The sequence below is a fragment of the Miniopterus natalensis genome, chromosome 17 (genome assembly GCF_054644295.1).
Source record: "Miniopterus natalensis isolate mMinNat1 chromosome 17, mMinNat1.hap1, whole genome shotgun sequence".
Lineage (NCBI taxonomy): Eukaryota > Metazoa > Chordata > Mammalia > Chiroptera > Miniopteridae > Miniopterus > Miniopterus natalensis.
Window position 1 is genome coordinate 31,879,106 of NC_142097.1, and position 17,874 is coordinate 31,896,979.

Sequence of the window (17,874 nt, forward strand, 5' to 3'; positions counted from 1 at the left end):
CTCACTTGGGTACTTATCTCTCTCTCAAGAGCCTCCTTGTCTTCATCACCTTTGCATACCCTTTTGTACTTAACAGTACCTGACACATTGTTGGTACTCGGTAGACAAATGATGAATCTAGTTGAACACAAATGGGTTGGCGACCCAGCCTCAAGCCCCTTTTGAGTAAAGAAACTGGGTTCGAGAGCATGAGAAGAAATGTTGTAAGCCCATCTTCTCTCTCGGGTAGGACAGGGGCCTAAGCCTGTGGCCACGGCCCTAGGCCTGGCTCCCTGAGCTTTTACTCAAGCTGACAGGCAGGGGTACTTCTCCTGCAGCCAGTCGGGTGCATTTCCACCCTCCCATGGTATCTCAACACCAACCAGCCTGACAGTCCCTCCCTCTCTCTCCAGCCCAACACTGACATGTGTACACGTGGAGAAGCAGTGCTTGAAAAATTTCTCTATCGTAGTGAATTGAAGCTTCTGAGGTATTAAGCAATCCATCATAACATTTGTGACCGGTTAACTTTAATTTGTCAAAATAAATCTGCAGTATTTTGCATGTTAGTAATACAGTGCTGGTATTGACAGGAAAAATCATCATCTGCTTACAAAGAAACCTTCATTCAGGAGCACACCCTAGGAGGGAAATGAATACACAATAAAAGGCAAATGCAGGCCAAACAGCGAGCCATAGAGCGTAACAGGCTGATGTCAGATTTGAGGATTATCTAATACAACTGTTTAGCTGCTAATCTGATAAAAGGGAAGCTTTCAACCAGGTTACAACCAGAAGGGAAAAACAAAATCTCTGCTTTTTCGTAGAGCGGTGGCCGTTGTGCCTTCAACACTTGGTTGAATCGGTTCATCAGCATCAAAACTCAATTCCAGTCCAAGACACAGGAGAATCTCACCATACAACCTACGAGGACCCCCTTTAAGCGGCCCGCTGCCACCCCCATCCTGCCAACTCTCTCCCTCCCAAAAGAAGACACAACGTGGCTTTATTATTGCAGACAAGCTTCTTAAGTGAATAAAGAATGCATACAAAATAGCATTTTAACTGAAGTCATACAATGAAGTCTCACTCCTGTTTATTATACAATGAATTGATAAAACAATCATTTCTAGTATATATCTTTTTTTATTTCTTAAAAAGAACTAATACTTTCAGGGTTCTGACAACCACACTCTAGCCTGGGGGTAGGGTTCACACCTGCCCCCACTGAGTACTGCTCCTTGGGCCACTGTGGAGGAAGCCTGGGCTGTTTGAATCATGAAGGATAGTGATCACCAGCCTAGTCAGAGATGACAGGCCCCAGCACGCAGAGCCAGAACCCAGTCCTGGAGCTGCATGCCAGGAAATATGGGCTTCCTCCAAATATGGCCACCACCTGCCCAGTCCAAGCCTCAGTAGGGCCATGCCCAGGCCTTCCCTACATGAGTCCTTCCAGTAGTCCACACATAATGCTCTACATATTAAAAACAAACCATCTTTGTACTGTGGATAGGAACAGTTGTAACAAAGTCATAGCTACATATTTTTCTCTACATTGTTTATTGAGACAAACTAATTAAAAGGCACAAACATAGGGCATGTTTACATGGACATTATAACAAACATATACATTAAAAGTGTAGGAATGTGTTGCCTTCCTGCTAAACAGAAAGTTCCTAAGCTTTTATATATACAAAAGTTGTACAATTTAATGTCCTAAAGTACAAAAGATCATTTATAAAATTATTTTACACTAAGTACTATTTATTTTATTTTTTACTATGTAGTTCAACCCCCTAGAACTGTTTGTATAATGACACACAGATACCTATCCCTGATGTAGGAAGTCGACCTCAGATACAAGGTATTTTGATGCTTGAACTGACACAGTGGGGTATAAATGGAAGTCATCCAGTTTGATAGTCCTGATAACATTCTGCAAGATTACCACACTAATTTCCATTTCTCTTAACTGCAAGATTAAGAAAAGAAAAAAGCCCAAAAACATATTGCAACTTAAAATAAAAATCACAGCATCTTGGTTTAGTAACTATTTTTTAAAACACAATGCTTTAAAAACATTAATGTGTGGCATGATGATGTAAAGAGTATCTGTTTCCCTCACTTTTGGTTTCTACTTTATGTACAGAGATAAAATATCCTGCTAATAAAAAGCACATACATGTCTTAATGTGCACAATCATTGCTGGTTTCTACAGGGAGTGCAGACAGCTAGCTGTCTCCCTGAAAACACCACAAAGCGGATACAAGTGTTTTCTCAAAGAAAAAAAGTGATGTCCATATTTACAAAGTTGAACAAATCTGCACAATACTTGATTAAGAAATGAAAGGAGAAATGAAAAAAAACAAAACACTCTGCTTGTTCTGAAGGGGCATACTACCTAGTTTAGTGGTTAGAATAAAAACTGTATACAATTTAATATAAGACATAAACTCTAGTGAGCAACTAACATATCTTTCCCTGTTGTAACATCAACAGGCTCTGATTGGGAGAGAGAGGGGTATATCACATCCCAGTGCCTCCAGCGTCTTCCAATTTAAAGCAGTAATTTTAAATGTTCCAAAGTATTCCTTGGCTCCTGAATAGGAGTCCCATTGGCCTCCATTTGTTAGGAGTATGCCTGTCCGCACACTTGACTTCTCTGTCAGTTGCGGCCTTTTCTTACCAAAACACAATTTGTATATTTTGGTTATTTTTTTGTATTTTTTAAAATTTTTTTTAAAAAGTCAACTACAGTGCTATATTCCATCAGGATTAATATGCTGAGCAATATTTACATCTCCAAATATCAGGTCACAATCCCTATTATATGTTGAAGTTAGAATGATAAATTATCATATGCTTTGCATATCAGAGCTGGTATCACCTTTCCCATAGGGAATGCTGCCTGAAATTAACATATTCCCAAAGGTAAAATGCATATTCTCTGAAATGCATTTTATTATGACAATGCATGTATTTACTCATAAAAACAATAAACACAGACAAGTCTACACTAGCTCTCAATCCGTGGATTCAGAACTTCAGGTTAAAATAAGCCATCCACCTTATATTGAGAGAGGAGTTCTGCTAGTGTTTAGAATAAAATGATTTATTGGGATTAGAAACTAACGCTGTTTTTTAATTTTGAAATGGGTTTTGCTTTTTTATGATTGGTTTTAATTCTGGCATTTCATCTTGTCAACTACTATCCTGTTTAAGCAATGCTGTCAGCTAAAAGGAATTTCTGATTGAACTAAAGTGGTCCAGTGATAAGTTACACACATACCCTACTGTGAACACTCCCAGCCAAATTGGAGAAAAATGCTACTACACTATTACTAACTAATGTAATAAAATTCTCCCAATTTCATGGTTTACTTTTTGCTTTACTAAACGTTGCTGGTAAATATTTACTTTAACCCATATTTTGATTTTATAATACTGTTTACCAAGGTGGTGATGTAGGCAAAGCTTGGGGTAAGAAAGGCATGCTTTCTACAGGCCTCATTGCTATATTGAGAGGGGCGGCTAACGTCATAGGTGTGGGCAGGTTCATTGGAGACGTGATTGTGACAGGGTGTGCTATATTCACTGGAGCAGTGACCGGAGTGGGGAGGTTGACTGGGGTAGTGAGTGTTAAAGGAGAGGTCATGGATAATGGACTGGTTATAGTTACAGGGTGCCCTATGTTCATTGGGCTGGTTATGTTAACTGCACTTGAAACATTTACTGGACTTCTCATGCTCATTGCAGCTGCCACTGTGACTGGGTTTGACATAGTCCCAGACGACACAGAGGACGTTATATTGAATGGAGTAGTGAGAGTCACAGGTGTCGTAGCAGCCGTGGAAGTTTGGCACAGGTTAGCAGCTTCTAAAATAAGAAGACAAAAAGGCCTTTAGATTCTCAAAACAGTGAACAAAATTCACAAATAGCTTCTGAATCAACTTCTTTTAATTAAAAAGAACAAACATGTACTAAATTAAATTAGATTTCTATTAAGTAGTCGACAGGAAGGGGAGATCCTTCTGAGAGCATGAGACTGGGGACCAGGAATCCCAACATGTGCAAATCTGTTTTCTGATGCTGTACCTCCCTCAAGGACTTAGGCAACTTGTTTAGCCCTGGCAGTTTTGGTTTCAAGTTCAGATTTACTTACCTACCTCACAGTGATACTGGGAAGGTGAGTTAATTTCTGCAAGGCACTGGGGGAAAGAGGGGGCAGAGAGATCAAGGAGGGCCAAAGTATTCTCATTACCACTTCATGCCGTTCCTCTGAGTTCTAAAGACATTCCTGGGAAGAGCCATCCACCAGCAGGCCAGGCAACAAGAGCTTGTTTACAAAGAGCTGAGCCGGTGGTTACACAATAACAGATAATCAGAAAAATCTTCTCATAAGGCACACTGTACCTAGCAGAGGGAGGTATGTGTCCTCAATGCTGTATTGACTCTTAACCCTTCTCAGAGGTGAAGTCACATTCTGTTAAAGTTTTAAAAATCCAGAAGTAGAGATTGATAAACAGTCTTAGGAAAATTGTTTTCGTTAAACAATCCGGTGAATTTCTGGTTATGTGTTTAACTATTTTAAGAAAGAAAAAATATCCCTCAATAGGTTTATGCTCTCCCCTCACTACCATTTCTTATTCTCTTTCTGATGCTGACACAGTCATCTACTTTATGCCTAGAGTCCTTTAACTACACATATTACACACACCAACCATACTAGGGAGCACTAACCAGCCAGACGACCTTGCAGTGAGTTGGGGGGACCCTGGTCCTTGTTATCTAGCAAAGCCTTCTTAAAGAAAACTTCCTTCAGAGATGACACCCCCATCCCTCAACAAAATTCAGAACCACCGCTGGTGTGTCACAAAACACAGTAAGAAGGCAGATGGGTGGGCTGGCCGTAACTTGGCTGTCAAAATGAAAAAATGTATTTGAGACTAAAGATGGAGGTCTGTACACGTTCCTCAGGGGCCAGGTAGACCCGAGTCAATAAGCAGCCCTTCCTTGACAAGCATGATGTAACTCTGGCACACTTCCGTGCTCCACATCACAGACTCCCAAATCTGGCTAATGATCAAAATCCCTTATGGAGCTTTTCAAAAAATGAATTCCCAGGAAATCCAATAGTGAGATTTAGGTGGAACCTGGGAAATCTGCAAAGATGATAACCTGATTATCTTCCAAGTTTGGGAACTTAGGTCACGTTATTGAAGCCCAGTATTTAAAAGGGATATGCTGATTCAAGTTTAAGGTTTCAGGTCAGGAGTCTCTTCCCAAAATGTGACTTTACTGACACAAATACAGAAGTTTCCAATGTTAGTGGTCGTTTCCAGAGAGATTCTGGTATGAAGGGGAATACAATAACATTGTGTTTCCTGGAGGTCAGAAGACGAGCTAAACAACTGAGTCTTATTGTGCAAGCAAACTGAAATACAATACCAAATAGAAGAGTGCAGAAAGTAAGAGAATGACAGAGAAAACCAACTCCCTTTTGAGGTGATGGTACCATTGCTAAGGATATTCTCCTGTCTTCACTCTTCCATCTGCCATCTCCCCACCTCCTCCCCTTGTTTTCTTTTTAATTAAATAATGCCCTTTTCTATGACTTAAATGCTTTCACTCTCACTCCTTCTCTAAGTAAAATATTCTTCATAATATGCTTTCAATCTCCTATGCTATTATCGTAGCACATACACATATATACATTTTTCTGCCCCTTCTCCCACCACAAAACATTTTATCAAAGTAATGACAAATCTTCATTTGGGAGACAGAACAAGCAGCACCTGAGGAAGGGTGGAAAGCCTATCTGGACTGTTGCATTCTTTTCCTCCAATGGCAGCTGTATGAAAAACGATGCTATTCCTTTTATCTTTATCCAAGTACAGTGTGTTTAGAGGGGATCTGAGGAAGGGAACAGGCACACCACATGAAAGCAAAGGATGGAAGAAACTATACAGCACAGGAATTACAGAGGAGCCTATATGCAGAAGATTCCTCTGCAATTTAAAATAAAACAGTAAGACATGATGGGGGTGGGAATTTAGGAATCTGTCCTATGGCTGATGGTATATTGACAAAATGATTTACTTGAAATGACTGCACAATAGTCCAGAAGCAAAACGTACAACTAGTAAGTTAAAAAGCTGTGTTGAAAACTATATTCCAACTGATTTAGACATAGATGAGAGAAAGGCAGACCATTCTCAATTACAGCAATGTCTCTAACAACTTAAGTACATACATGTTAAGACTGAATGACATTAAGGGTGAGACCAAGCAAAAGACATCAGTATTATAGAGTCTGAAACATGTAATAGCATAGTTGTTACTGAATTTATATACACATAAGGATATGAATTTATATACACATAAGGATATTTCATCCACCTCTAAAAGTGGGAATCTTTTAGACAGAACAAAAGGAGCTCCTAATGCATGGAGGTTGACATAAAAATGTACTCTGAGGATACACAGATAGCAAAGGACCAAATTTGGTTCTAAATTTCTAACAAAAAGTAAATCAAAAGAACGAACTTAAGAAATACTGGGAATTTTTATTTCCTAGCAAAAAAAAAAAAAAAAAAACTTATCTGGAAGCTTGAAAGCTTTGTTGCCAATAACTTATACTTCCCAGCATACAGTATTTCCATAAAGCTGAACTTCCTAAGCTGTGGCTTCTTTACTGTGGTCACTTGGCATACTGGATGAGAATACTTCTCTAGTCGTACTCTGAGCACTAGATGCCTCATCCTTCTTACCTTTCTTTCTTGCTTTGACAGCTTCTTCCCACAGTCTCAGTGTCTCTACCTGCTTCCCTGGCCAGCTTGTCACATGTTGTTGTTGCTGCTGCTGCTGCTGCTGCTTCTGGTTGCTGGTCTCTTCATTCATGCATGCTATTCCAAAGACAAATCAGAAACACTACATTTACCTTGAAAAAGTGTGGCTATTTTTTCAAAATCCAAAACTTAGATACTTTGACTGTTTGTGCCTCTGTGATATTTGTCATTTGACTTGATAGTTTTTACCACAGTGCATCTTTTCTGCTGCTTGTGTCTATGTTGGTCGAAACAGATAATTAATAAAAACACTAGAGAGCTAGAGAAAACCAATGTAAAAGAGAAAAGAATGCTATATTAAAAAGCAAGTTTTAGAATGGAACTTGGGTAATATTAGCGTGGACTAATTAATGCTCATCACAATATCTAAAATACCTGGTTTATTTGACTACAGTGATGTACACTAAAAGTAAATTTTTATAAAGTTAACAAAGAATGACATGCTAGATACTTACACGTACTTACAAAGAAGCAAAAATGGATGAGATTAAAACACATTACGCGTTCTTTCCTAATTCACTTTTGTCCACCTACTTTGAGAATTTGATGTTTCTGCTACATAAGTACATATATAATAGTAGTAGAATATATAACATTAGAATTAGGAAAATACTTTTTTCTTGTGGTTAGAGGGATCTTAAAAAAAAAAAAGCCTGGGTAAATGAAAACATTGAATTTTATCCACAAGTCCCTGGAATATTGTATCTTCAACTCTGAATTTAAAGTAAATAAAGCACTTAAACCTTACAATGGATTTGATATCCCATTTCTCTACAGATTTGGGTTGGAAAAGCAAACTAATTAATACTGCTTTCATCTTTAAGGTTATTAAGGTTCTTAATACAATCAGGAGTTAGGAGACATTGATGCTTGAGAATCTTCCTAACATTAAATAAAAACACTTAAAATTGCCTGGATATGATGTAACTTCCTAGTGTGGATTTTGCTACCACAATTCTAACACACTAGAGCTTTTTATTCAAACCCCAAAGAAGAAGGGACGCATTGAAAAATAGCTGTGGGGAAATGATGCTCTTCTAACATAGGTGTTATTAGACAAGCACAGGATTGAAAGCCAAATTCGTGCTGTTTGTACACATGCATATGAAGTATAATTCCAATACTAATATACACTCTCCATTATTGCATGTTTGCACACTTTAACAGCAGGAAACATGCAAGATGAACAATAATACAGTCTTGAGAGCACAGAAAAAATTCCTTTGACACATTATAAAAACATCTAGATTTCATTAATCTGAAATGCAAAAGAAATACACTTTGAAGCGTCCCTTACTTTTACTGATGCCTTGTTTACATGTATTACAGTTGATACTTTGGCTCTGCCCATGTGTCTTTAAGTGGCTGGTGATGTATGCTGCGCTCAGGAGCTTCCCACAGATGTTACACGATACCTTGCCTTCGTGGCGCACCATGTGTGTCCGCAGTCTGTCTTTGGTGGCAAAGGCAGCAGTGCACGTCTGCATGAGGGAGGAAAACTTTTTTTAAATATAGACTATCCTGTTCTACTCGTTTTAAAGTACGTTATATTCTAGGCATTACCCTACCCATATCAGCAAACTCACTGAGTTAGTTGAATTTTATTGTATGTGTTACCCAGTATTATAATCATAATAAAACACTTACTGAATTTTAGACCCTTACATTTTAAGGGAAGAAAAAATATCAACACAGAGTAATGAGAATATGTGAGCATTAGTCAGTTAAATCTGGATTAAAATCCAGCTCCCCGATTCACTAAACAGTGTAACATTGAACAAGTCAGTGAACCTATCTGAATTTGTTTCTTTATCTGTAAAACGATAATAATACCTACCTCACAAAAGTACTGGTGGATTAAGAGCCTGACCCAAGGCCTTGCACATAGAAGGCATTCATGCAAAATGACACTAGTTTCCTTTCTCCAATTGGATTTTTTTTAGAATTCAAATCATTTACTTAATAAAACCAGCCATTAATAAATTTAATGGAAAGGAACACAAAAAACTTCCAGCAACAAATTTAGAATTACTGATACCTAAAACAGTAATTCCACTTAGCAAGATTATTAAACTTTTCATTATCACAATTCATGTTGAATAAAATTGTTAACATGAATAGATTTTCAAACAACTAAAAAATGCTCCAATTTGGCAATAGCCAACACAAATCCAATAAGTGATATAACTTTTGGAAGAAAAATCTATTTCTTCTATTACAGTTAAAACGACCTCAACCATCAACCCAGAAATTGATTTAAAGCAGTTCTTCATTTATTCATTGAAATACACAACCTTTACAAGACTATAATTTTATTTTCTTATAACAATAAATGCTGCTGCCCAAGGAAAGAGAAACGTAGCTTAACAAAAACAACACATTTACATTTTCAAATGATCTTGCCCCACAGAAATAGAAGCTGTCATTTATATTTTATAAAACCAGAATTCAAATGGATCACATTTACTCAAGTCAGTGATTTTTAAGACTATTCAAGAATGGTGAGATTTGATTGGCTCAGACCTTCTGGAAAATGTGCATTAAGTGCTACACTAAGGATAAGTCATTTTAACTCTTACTTGGCATTTGAAGGGTCTTTCTGTTGAATGGACATGTTTTACGTGACAGCTTAAATGGTCAGGCCTGTGAAAGAAAGAGTTTGAACAGAAGATATAATGGAACACACATAGAGAAATGCTACTTACTGTGATGTTTACATGCTTGGCAGATTTGGGTGGGGAACATTTTAAAGAAAGCTAGCAGAATTAACAACTCCCCCGCCCCCCGTGCAACCCTCCTTACCTCTTACCATAAACAAAAGTTTTACCAGTTTTCTTTCCTAGTCAACATCAAATCATATTAGATCTTGATTCTTTACAATTACAGAATACTCAAAGGTTTAGTCCTAATACTTGCCAAAAACAGCTACTACTATGTATACTTTATATTTTAAAAGCCTTTAAAAATGAAAATCAGTGAAATGTTAGTAACCACAGAAAAATGAAAAATCATTCTCCTCAAAGTTTTATTAAGAGTATCCAAAGTCATCCCAACTTCCAGAAAATAAATTTCTTTGATTTACACGGACAGTGAACCTCATGTCTAGTCACCCAACTGAATTGGAATCTGGTGGTTTTGCAGTGATAAGAAGTATCCATGTGCCAAATGAAGGCTTGAGTCCATCAAGGTACTTCTTAAATGAAATAGTAAGTTAATCACTATGTCACCACTTGTCAACCACACCAAACTGAAATTAGACCTGGAGGTATAACACTTTATCTATCACCAATCTCCTTTAATAGCACAGGCCTACCCATATCTATTCTCACATAAACCATCTAGAGCACACAGAAACAAAACTGAAGTTCACCGAATACCATAATGAAAAAAAGCAAAGCAAAATGCAGTACCTCGAGAAGCCTTTCCCACAAACACTGCAAGTATAGGGTTTGGTGATGCCTCCTTCATGAGACCTCACATGGTAAGTCATCCGGTCCTTCCTCTTGAAGCGCTGATTACAAATAGGACACTCGAAGGGCTTTTCATCTGAGTGGGAGAGCTTGTGCCGATTGAGGTGGTACACATCTCGGAAGGCCTTCCCACACATCTCACAAGCATGGTTTTTCTTGACAGGCTTACTGGGTTTCTTGACAGACTGGGTCACAGGCATAGCTGTGGTGCTGGCACTGCTGCTGGGGTTGGTGCCCGAGGAAGATGTAGTGACTGTTGACAAGATGCCTGCAATGGTTGAGACCAGCGAAGTTCGGCTGCTGTCCCCAGCGATGGTGGAGATAAGAGGAACCACTGTAGTGGGGGTTTTCTTTGCCCGGGACACCAACTTGATTCCTGTATGGCAGGACTCGTGGCGCCTCAGGTGATAGCTGTCCCTGAAAGCTTTACTGCAGTAAGTGCACACAAATGAAGTTTTGGGTTTTTCTTTTTTAATTCCAATGGCATCCTTTAATGTTTCTGGTGCAGCCTGAGGTTTCTGAGTTATTGGTATTGGAAGTAATGGTTTCTGATCAGGGGGCTCCACAGCAGAGCTCAGGAGGGGCAGCAAGCTGTTTTGTGCTGCCTGCTGTTGGTGATGAGAGCCTTCATGGGTCTAAAACCAAACATTTACACTTCAGAAACTCAGCCTCTCACAATGACCTTCAAAATTCAACATGCTCCAAACAACAGAGACCAGAAGAAACAATCAAAGAGCCTGTAAGCAACTCTCTACAGCAGAGATCCAGCAATCACCTAGTTACTCTCAAGAGCTCCCAATACAAAACATTAAAATCGCTGTGCGGACCCAAACTTTCGCCACTAAGTTGCTGACAGTGATCTTGCTTTCAAACAGCTGACTAAACTACACACCACCCAGGTTCATAAGGGACACCAGCTGACGAAATCAGTGTGCATTAGTCTGTCAGTGCTGAAACCAAGTTTAAATAACTTGTCAAAAAAATTACACTCCAGACATATTTAACAGTACCTTACCGCAGTAATGCACCACACACACACACTCATCTACTTGTCTATTACCTAGAAAAGGAAAGGCATTATGTCTCTCCCTTTCCATCAGAAAACTCTTAGTGATTAAGGAAGGAGGCTGTTGCTAGGTGATAAAAGAAATCTAATTCTCTGAATACATATACTATTTAAGTTTACTTTTAAAATTTTCACTGAACTCTACTAAAAGATTTGGTTGAAATGAAACCTGCTATTAATCAAGCTGGAAGGCATCTGTGAAGCTAACACAGCAAACACCTGTCAGTTGTCTCTCAGTTCACGTAAGTTTGCGCGTTTAGCAACACTAGTTATCAAACCCTAAACTCTAAAAGACTAAGAGAAAACAAACAAACTACAAATAATTAAAATTCCTTTCATTTTCATTTTCTTCCAACGGTTGTTAAGTTTTGTTAAAGTATTAGATATTTGCTGTTATAATGTACTTCTGCACTCCAAAACTGGGGGGGTGGACATTGGAAATTTACTTTAGCTGTACTGAAACCTAAATTTCATCATAGATCAGGTTCTTGGTATTTATGACTAATTATTCTCTTGGTTTTGATTCTTTCAAAATTCTCCATACCTCCATACTGATAAACATTTAGGAAATGATGGGAGAAAATTCCTGAAATAGTTCTTCCTAATATGTTGTACTTTAACCAACATTATTTTTGAAACTCTTGACTGTGAGCCTAAGCCCCTATGCTTGAGTTTTGTAATCCTAAAAAGGTACATGCACTCAGAGGTTAAGAGTTCCAAATACTTTAAGCATATAATGTCCTAGGAGGAGCATATCCCATCATCTTAGATTCTCTAGACACTTACCCTTCTCACTCTATAACTACTAGTCCAACAGTTAATTTGATTAAGGAGGAAAAAACAAGGAGAAAGACACACACACTCACACAGAGCTCCTCCCCGATGGAGAAGAACATCTATCACTGCTCCATGTTTACTTACTTGACGGCAGCACAACAGCTAGGCCTGGAACCAGGCTCCCTTAAATCATTAGGAGGTATGGTATCAAGAGTTACCAGTTTCAATTTAATAATTTTGAACGAATCTCCCTTTGAGTCCTAGAAGTACTCACAGAAATTCTGCACTTACTTATGAGTATCTTTCTGGACTTAGTGATCATAGTGAATTACAGTCCACTTTTAATTTACAGACCTCTTGTAAATGTCAGTGTCTACCCTGATGACATTAGAAGAAACAACAGAATGTGGACTCTAATCTTACCCCCTTTCCAACCTGGCTGTAGGATACCCAAGTTTCCATACAGTATACAAACAGTTAATAGCTGAAGATAGCTCAAGATATACAATTTCAAAGGCAACAGATCAGATAATAGGGAATGCAAATTTTCTGGACAAAGTTCAGACTTACAGGGTTTAGAGGCATTTTTCAATTCTAAACAACCATTAGTTTGATGGAGTACTAAAAGCACTTACTGCCATTTTACCAATTCAGCTGTCTGTGGCAACATAAAGTATTTTTACAGCACTACTGAAGCTCACTTTCACAGGAGGGTCACAACAGGTCCCTGCTTCTTGGGTGAAATTCTGTAGAATGCCTTGACCACTATGGAAATCTCTCTCTGAGGATTCCTAGGATCCCCACACTTCTACATGAAGACTTCTAAGAGGGGAAGTGGATTTCCCCAACTTGTTCTCTGGGGGAGAGACCGGGTAAAGTAACAACCACAGTCTCCCTTCAGTTAAGTGATTTAAAATATATACATAACTTCTGGGTGGACTTTTATTTGACTAGCATCATCAAACCAAAGTTTTAATTTTATCTCCTATCTCTTTCAATTGCAAGGATTTACAAACCCTCCCAAGCTTTCCTTTTACTGGGGCTGGCAAAAAACAAAACAGAAATGTTATTTCATCACCCAGGATGGTAGGATACGGCACCACGAAATCTCCAGTGCCAGAGGGTAAAAGATTTTGTACTGAAACAAATTAGCATCAGTGAGTCATATCTTGAATGTCCTGTTAGGAGAATCATCCATCAAACATTTTAACAACTATGGCTTTCCCTTTCCACCAAGTTATCTGGAAAGCAAGCATGTATTCAATTGCTTTAAAATATAAATTCAATAGGATGCTCCAGGAAACAAAGTGAGAATTTAAGTCTCCATTTCCCCAGTGAAAATTACTTAAAACTGGAACTAAGTCTATTCATACCTTTCCATAGAAAAGACTGAAATTTCTCTTTACCCATTCAACTGTCCTCAGCTCTAAATTATAAGTTTTCCAACAATTTTCACTGCACACATTGCCAAGCCCAGGATCAAATATGAGCTTTCACACTTCTCCATCAGGTAGAAAAAATGATTTTAATAGCTGAAAAAAATTAAATAATATAAAATCTAATTAAACAGTTGATCAATAAATGCTTGGCATTTGCTTTATCCAGGAAAAGAATAATAAAAACATTCCAAAAGATGCTTCAACTAGCTTTCCAAAAATTAGTTATGGGTTTTTCTTTACATAAAGTACTCCTGGTTTTTCAACCTCAATTAAGTTTATAGACAGCAGGCTTAATAGTGTAAAGCTAATTCATTCCTCACATGAAAATCACTTCAACAGCCTATTAATTCCATATTTTAAAGTGACCATTTGCAAGCTTTTCCTACAGAGGGCATTTGTCACGTTTACACTAACCTGGATGCCAGCTAATTATATTATCACTTACTTTCCAATGCATGTTTAAGTTCACTTAACACAATTATCAAGCTCATCAAAGACAGATAAAACAATACTAGATAAGAATGAGAAAGTGGAAAAGTTTGTGAGTTCCACAATTTTGAGTACCTTCGATTTTAAAAGCCTGAATATCTTTCAACAACTAGTTAAAAATCAAATTATTCACATCTGAAAGACTGTATGTCTTAAAATAATCAACCAGCTCTACACAATAGGCAGTGCTTGAATTCTCCAATTTCCTATATTAACTCCACTGAGATGGGTGCAGCGGCTGGGAGAAGTTCCTGAAAAATTTGCATCCGTTCCTGGTTAGTTCCAAAAGGCTTCAAGAGCGTCTGGGATTTCACTAAGTTATTCAAAGTAGGAAAATAACTCCCAGAAGCGGGAAGAGTTCAAAGTGACGAGCTTCCTACCCTCCTCCGGTTCCGAAGTTTCCCCGGGAGCTCATCACTACTGCCCACTGTGTTTCGTTTGCAAACAGAAACGAAGCAGGAAAAATAAATACAAGTGCCAGCCCAAGTCTTACAATTAGGGGTCCCCCACCTAAAGTGGGGTGGCAAGAGGATTGCCAGCGTATTGGCGACAGTCGCTTTGAAGTTTCTTGCAAAAAGTGAAGACCAACACCCCAAAGAATGACTCATCTGGGGGCTTTGTACACGGACTTTGTTTGCTCTCTCCACTTTCTGTCTCTCCCACTTGGCTGGAGGAAACGTTCAAGGTGGGACGGGAGAAAAGCGCTCCGGGAGGAGGTCGGGCCTCCTGGAGTCCCGGCCCTCGCCGCTCCCCCGCCCGGCCCGGCTGGGGGATTCCCCCGGCTGAATGGGACGGCGGGAGAGCTGGACAGAGGGAGAGGGTGTCAACTGCCAGGACTCGGCAGAGGCTTGGGAAAGGAAAAGTGTAAATCCGGTGAAAAAGTTTGGGGAGGGAATACACACAACACCCCCGAAGTGGGTAAACACGAGGTGGGGCGGCGGGAAAGGGGAGTGTCGGGGAACCCAGGGATACCCGCTATTCGCGGGATGGGGGGGGGGGGTCAGAAAGTCACCATACACAAAAAGAGAGGGAGGTGAAAAAGAAAGAGAGCGAGCGAAAGATGAAGGGTGTGTGTCTTGGGGAGGGGGGACGACTTAGAGTAGGACGTGGGGACCTCCTTCATCCCACCGTGCGGGCCCGGGCCCGGCGCGCAGTGGCCGAGCGGCCCGCGCTATCCAGCGGCCGGGCGCCCTCCTTTCTCTGGGCCGCGGGTGGTGACAGCGACCGGCCTCCTCCCTTCCCCTTCAGGGCGGGAGGGAAGGGTGTGTGCGTGTGCGTGAGTGTGCTGGGGGGGCCGGGGTTCACCCCGAGGCCTGCTCTCTCCCCCGCACCCCGTGAGGCCGCCTCCTTTCACCTCGGCAGCCCCGCTCCGCCGGGGCGGGCGGGCGGAAAAACAAAGGGGGATTAAGGCCGGGCCGGAGAGCGGAGCCGGGAGGGAGGGGAGGAGGAGCGCCCGCCCGCCCGCCCGCCAGCCCGGGGCCCGGCCCCCCTGTCCCCCCCGTGCCCCCCCGGGGGGGGCCCACTACCTGGAACAGGAACGTGGTCCAGTTGGCCTCCATGGCTGCGGCGGCCGACCCCCCTCCTCCCCACTCCCCCCGCTCGGGGAGCCTCCTCAGCCCGAGGAGGCGACAACAAAGCGGCGGCGGCGGCGGCGGCAGCGGCAGCGGCGGCTCCTCAACATGGCAGCGCCGAGCGCGGCCACTTCCGGTAACCTCCGGGACGCACCACCGCCGCGGCGAGCGCGGGCGGGGGGGGAGCCCCGACCCGGCCGCCGCCGCCCCCAGTTGCCCGGACCCCTCCTGGGCGTCCCTGCTGCCGGCTCGCCGCCTCGGAGCTCAGCCAGTGCCTGCGGGCGGTGGGGTCAGGGCCCCCGCGGGGGGGCTGGGGTGGGGCCGGGGGCGGGGATGGGGCGCGGCGTCCCCCCCCGCGGGGGTGTGTGGTGCTGCGGTCCGTGGCTCAGGCAGCTGGAGCAGGGGGAGCTCAGGAGAGAAGATGGAGGACGCCAGGGTCTGGGGCTGGCTCGCTGGGCACCGCTGGGCCGTCGCCCTTGACTTAGACACCTTGCCCAGCAGTGTCGCGTCCCTGTCAGACCCTCAGTGGAAGGCACAGGCCTCTGCGGTCACCCGGCTCTCCAGTCCCTTGTGCGCACCACGGCCCCCGCCTCCAAACTGGGGGGAGCCCCTTCCACTGAGTCTCCCCCCTCTGGCGTTTCATTCTCAGCTAGCTAAATCCTCTGCGCTGTCGCTGTGATATGCATCTAACTGAGCGGCCTTCCAACTCCAGGGAATCCCATTGGGGTGCAGCCTCAAGTCCTCCCAGTGCCGAGGGAAACACTTCCCACGCGAAGAGATGTCATAACTGGGTTATTCTTGGGTGAAGGGCTGAGCTTCCCCAACTCCCCTTAACTCCAGATAGGATGTGAAATTCTACCCCTCCACCTCCTCTCCCGCCAAAAATAATAAAAAGTGAGAAACTATAGTCAAGAAATTATTTTAGTCCTTTAGTACAGTCAGCTTCCTCACCCCCCAAAACAAAAATCCAACTTCTGGTTGGACAGCGTCAGATGTCACTGAGGTGACCCCAGCATCTGTTTGCAGTTCCGAGGCTTCCGTGTAGGCGTCACTGCTACTGGTATTTTGTATGATGATGTCTGAACGTTTTCTATCCTTTCCTCCCATAGAGGTAGCTACTGGAATATCAGAGGCAAGCTATTACTAAACAAGTGTCTCCAGGCCAAGAAGTCTCCTGTGGCAGGAACTGAGGGGGCAGGTTGTATCAGTGATATTTCTATAAACTCTGGTTTACAAAATTTCTCAGATGGCTACGTTTTTCAAGCCTTCAACATCTTTCCTAACCAACTGTCTCTTATCTCATCCCCTCCACGTGTTCCTCCCCAGACACACTGTAATCAAGGTCACTATCTCCAACGTTTCCCATATATACACAATCGGATACTGCCTGCAGGCCTTGGGGAGGAATAAGTTCTGCAGTTTGGGTTAGTAGCAGCAGGTAAACACATCAAAGAACCAGTCAGCCTAAGACATGAGGGGAAAGAAAATGAACAGTTTCTGGTATGTTCCCTCAGCTTAACTGCTACCATGGCCCTTGTCTCCCATGAATGTCATTAGTCGCCTTTGGAAAGAAAAAGAAAATGAATCAGGAAGACTAAGTTTATGTACACATGCAAGATAGGGAGGGAACGAAGACGTAAACCTAAGGAATTAACTAAGACCTTTCTGTTGGACATTGCACGTTCATTTTCATTCAGTGAATTCAAGTCTCTGCTTCTTTCCTGCCTTAACACTCACTTCAAGGTCTCTGTAATTCATTTCTTCAGTTTCTTCCTCCCCTGTGTAGCCTCTCCTACTTTGTTGCCTTTCAGACTGTGGTGAAAATGAGCTTCAGAATAAGTGAAAATTAGACCATTATTCTAATGACAATATTGCTGGATGTTCTTGAATTTCTTATCCCGGGATCTAGAAACCTTTCTCCAGCAATGGTTTTCACAGCACCTCTGGAGAGGGGTTTTCCCCCTAACAGGAAGTAGAGGTCAAGTGAAAACAGTCCAGTTCTCATTATTGAAGAAATGGGATTCAGAAATACCACTTTTCTTGAGGAAAAAGGCTACTAATTTTATCTCTATCCATAGGTGAAACCAGAATTCCTGATTGCTCCCCAAACAAGGAAACCTAACAACCTTTTAAATTCAGATGAAGTTTTAAACCTAAGAACAATTATTCAAGAACAATCAGCTCCAACTGTTTTGAGGAATATAATGAAACCAGTAAGATCAAAGACTCCATTT

The 17,874-nt window shown here is 41.6% G+C and overlaps 1 protein-coding gene across 2 annotated transcripts; it reads right to left on the reverse strand.

Annotated features, from left to right (window-relative positions):
* Positions 1-487: 487 nt before the first annotated feature.
* VEZF1 (vascular endothelial zinc finger 1) lies at positions 488-15,698 on the reverse strand. Of its 2 annotated transcripts, none has more exons than XM_087826230.1 (6): positions 15,596-15,698; positions 10,239-10,933; positions 9,408-9,471; positions 8,126-8,309; positions 6,751-6,885; positions 488-3,856 (listed from the first exon to the last, which is right to left on the reverse strand). In XM_087826230.1, exons 1-6 carry the CDS (start codon positions 15,626-15,628, stop codon positions 3,429-3,431), a joined length of 1,539 nt encoding a protein of 512 aa, XP_087682356.1. In that variant the 5' UTR covers positions 15,629-15,698; the 3' UTR covers positions 488-3,428. The 2 variants fall into 2 exon arrangements, with proteins under 2 accessions (XP_087682356.1, XP_087682355.1); XM_087826229.1 differs by having other exon boundaries at positions 8,126-8,327.
* Between the last annotated feature and the right edge of the window lie 2,176 nt (positions 15,699-17,874).

Coding starts and splice junctions, on each gene's coding strand:
- VEZF1 (XM_087826229.1), bottom strand. CDS start 15,628: ATGGAGGCCAACTGGACCACGTTCCTGTTCCAG. Junction 8,328..9,407: donor AAAGACCCTTCAAATGCCAA/GTAAGAGTTAAA, acceptor ATTTAAAAAAAG/TTTTCCTCCCTCATGCAGAC. Junction 3,857..6,750: donor TGTCAAAGCAAGAAAGAAAG/GTAAGAAGGATG, acceptor TTCTTATTTTAG/AAGCTGCTAACCTGTGCCAA.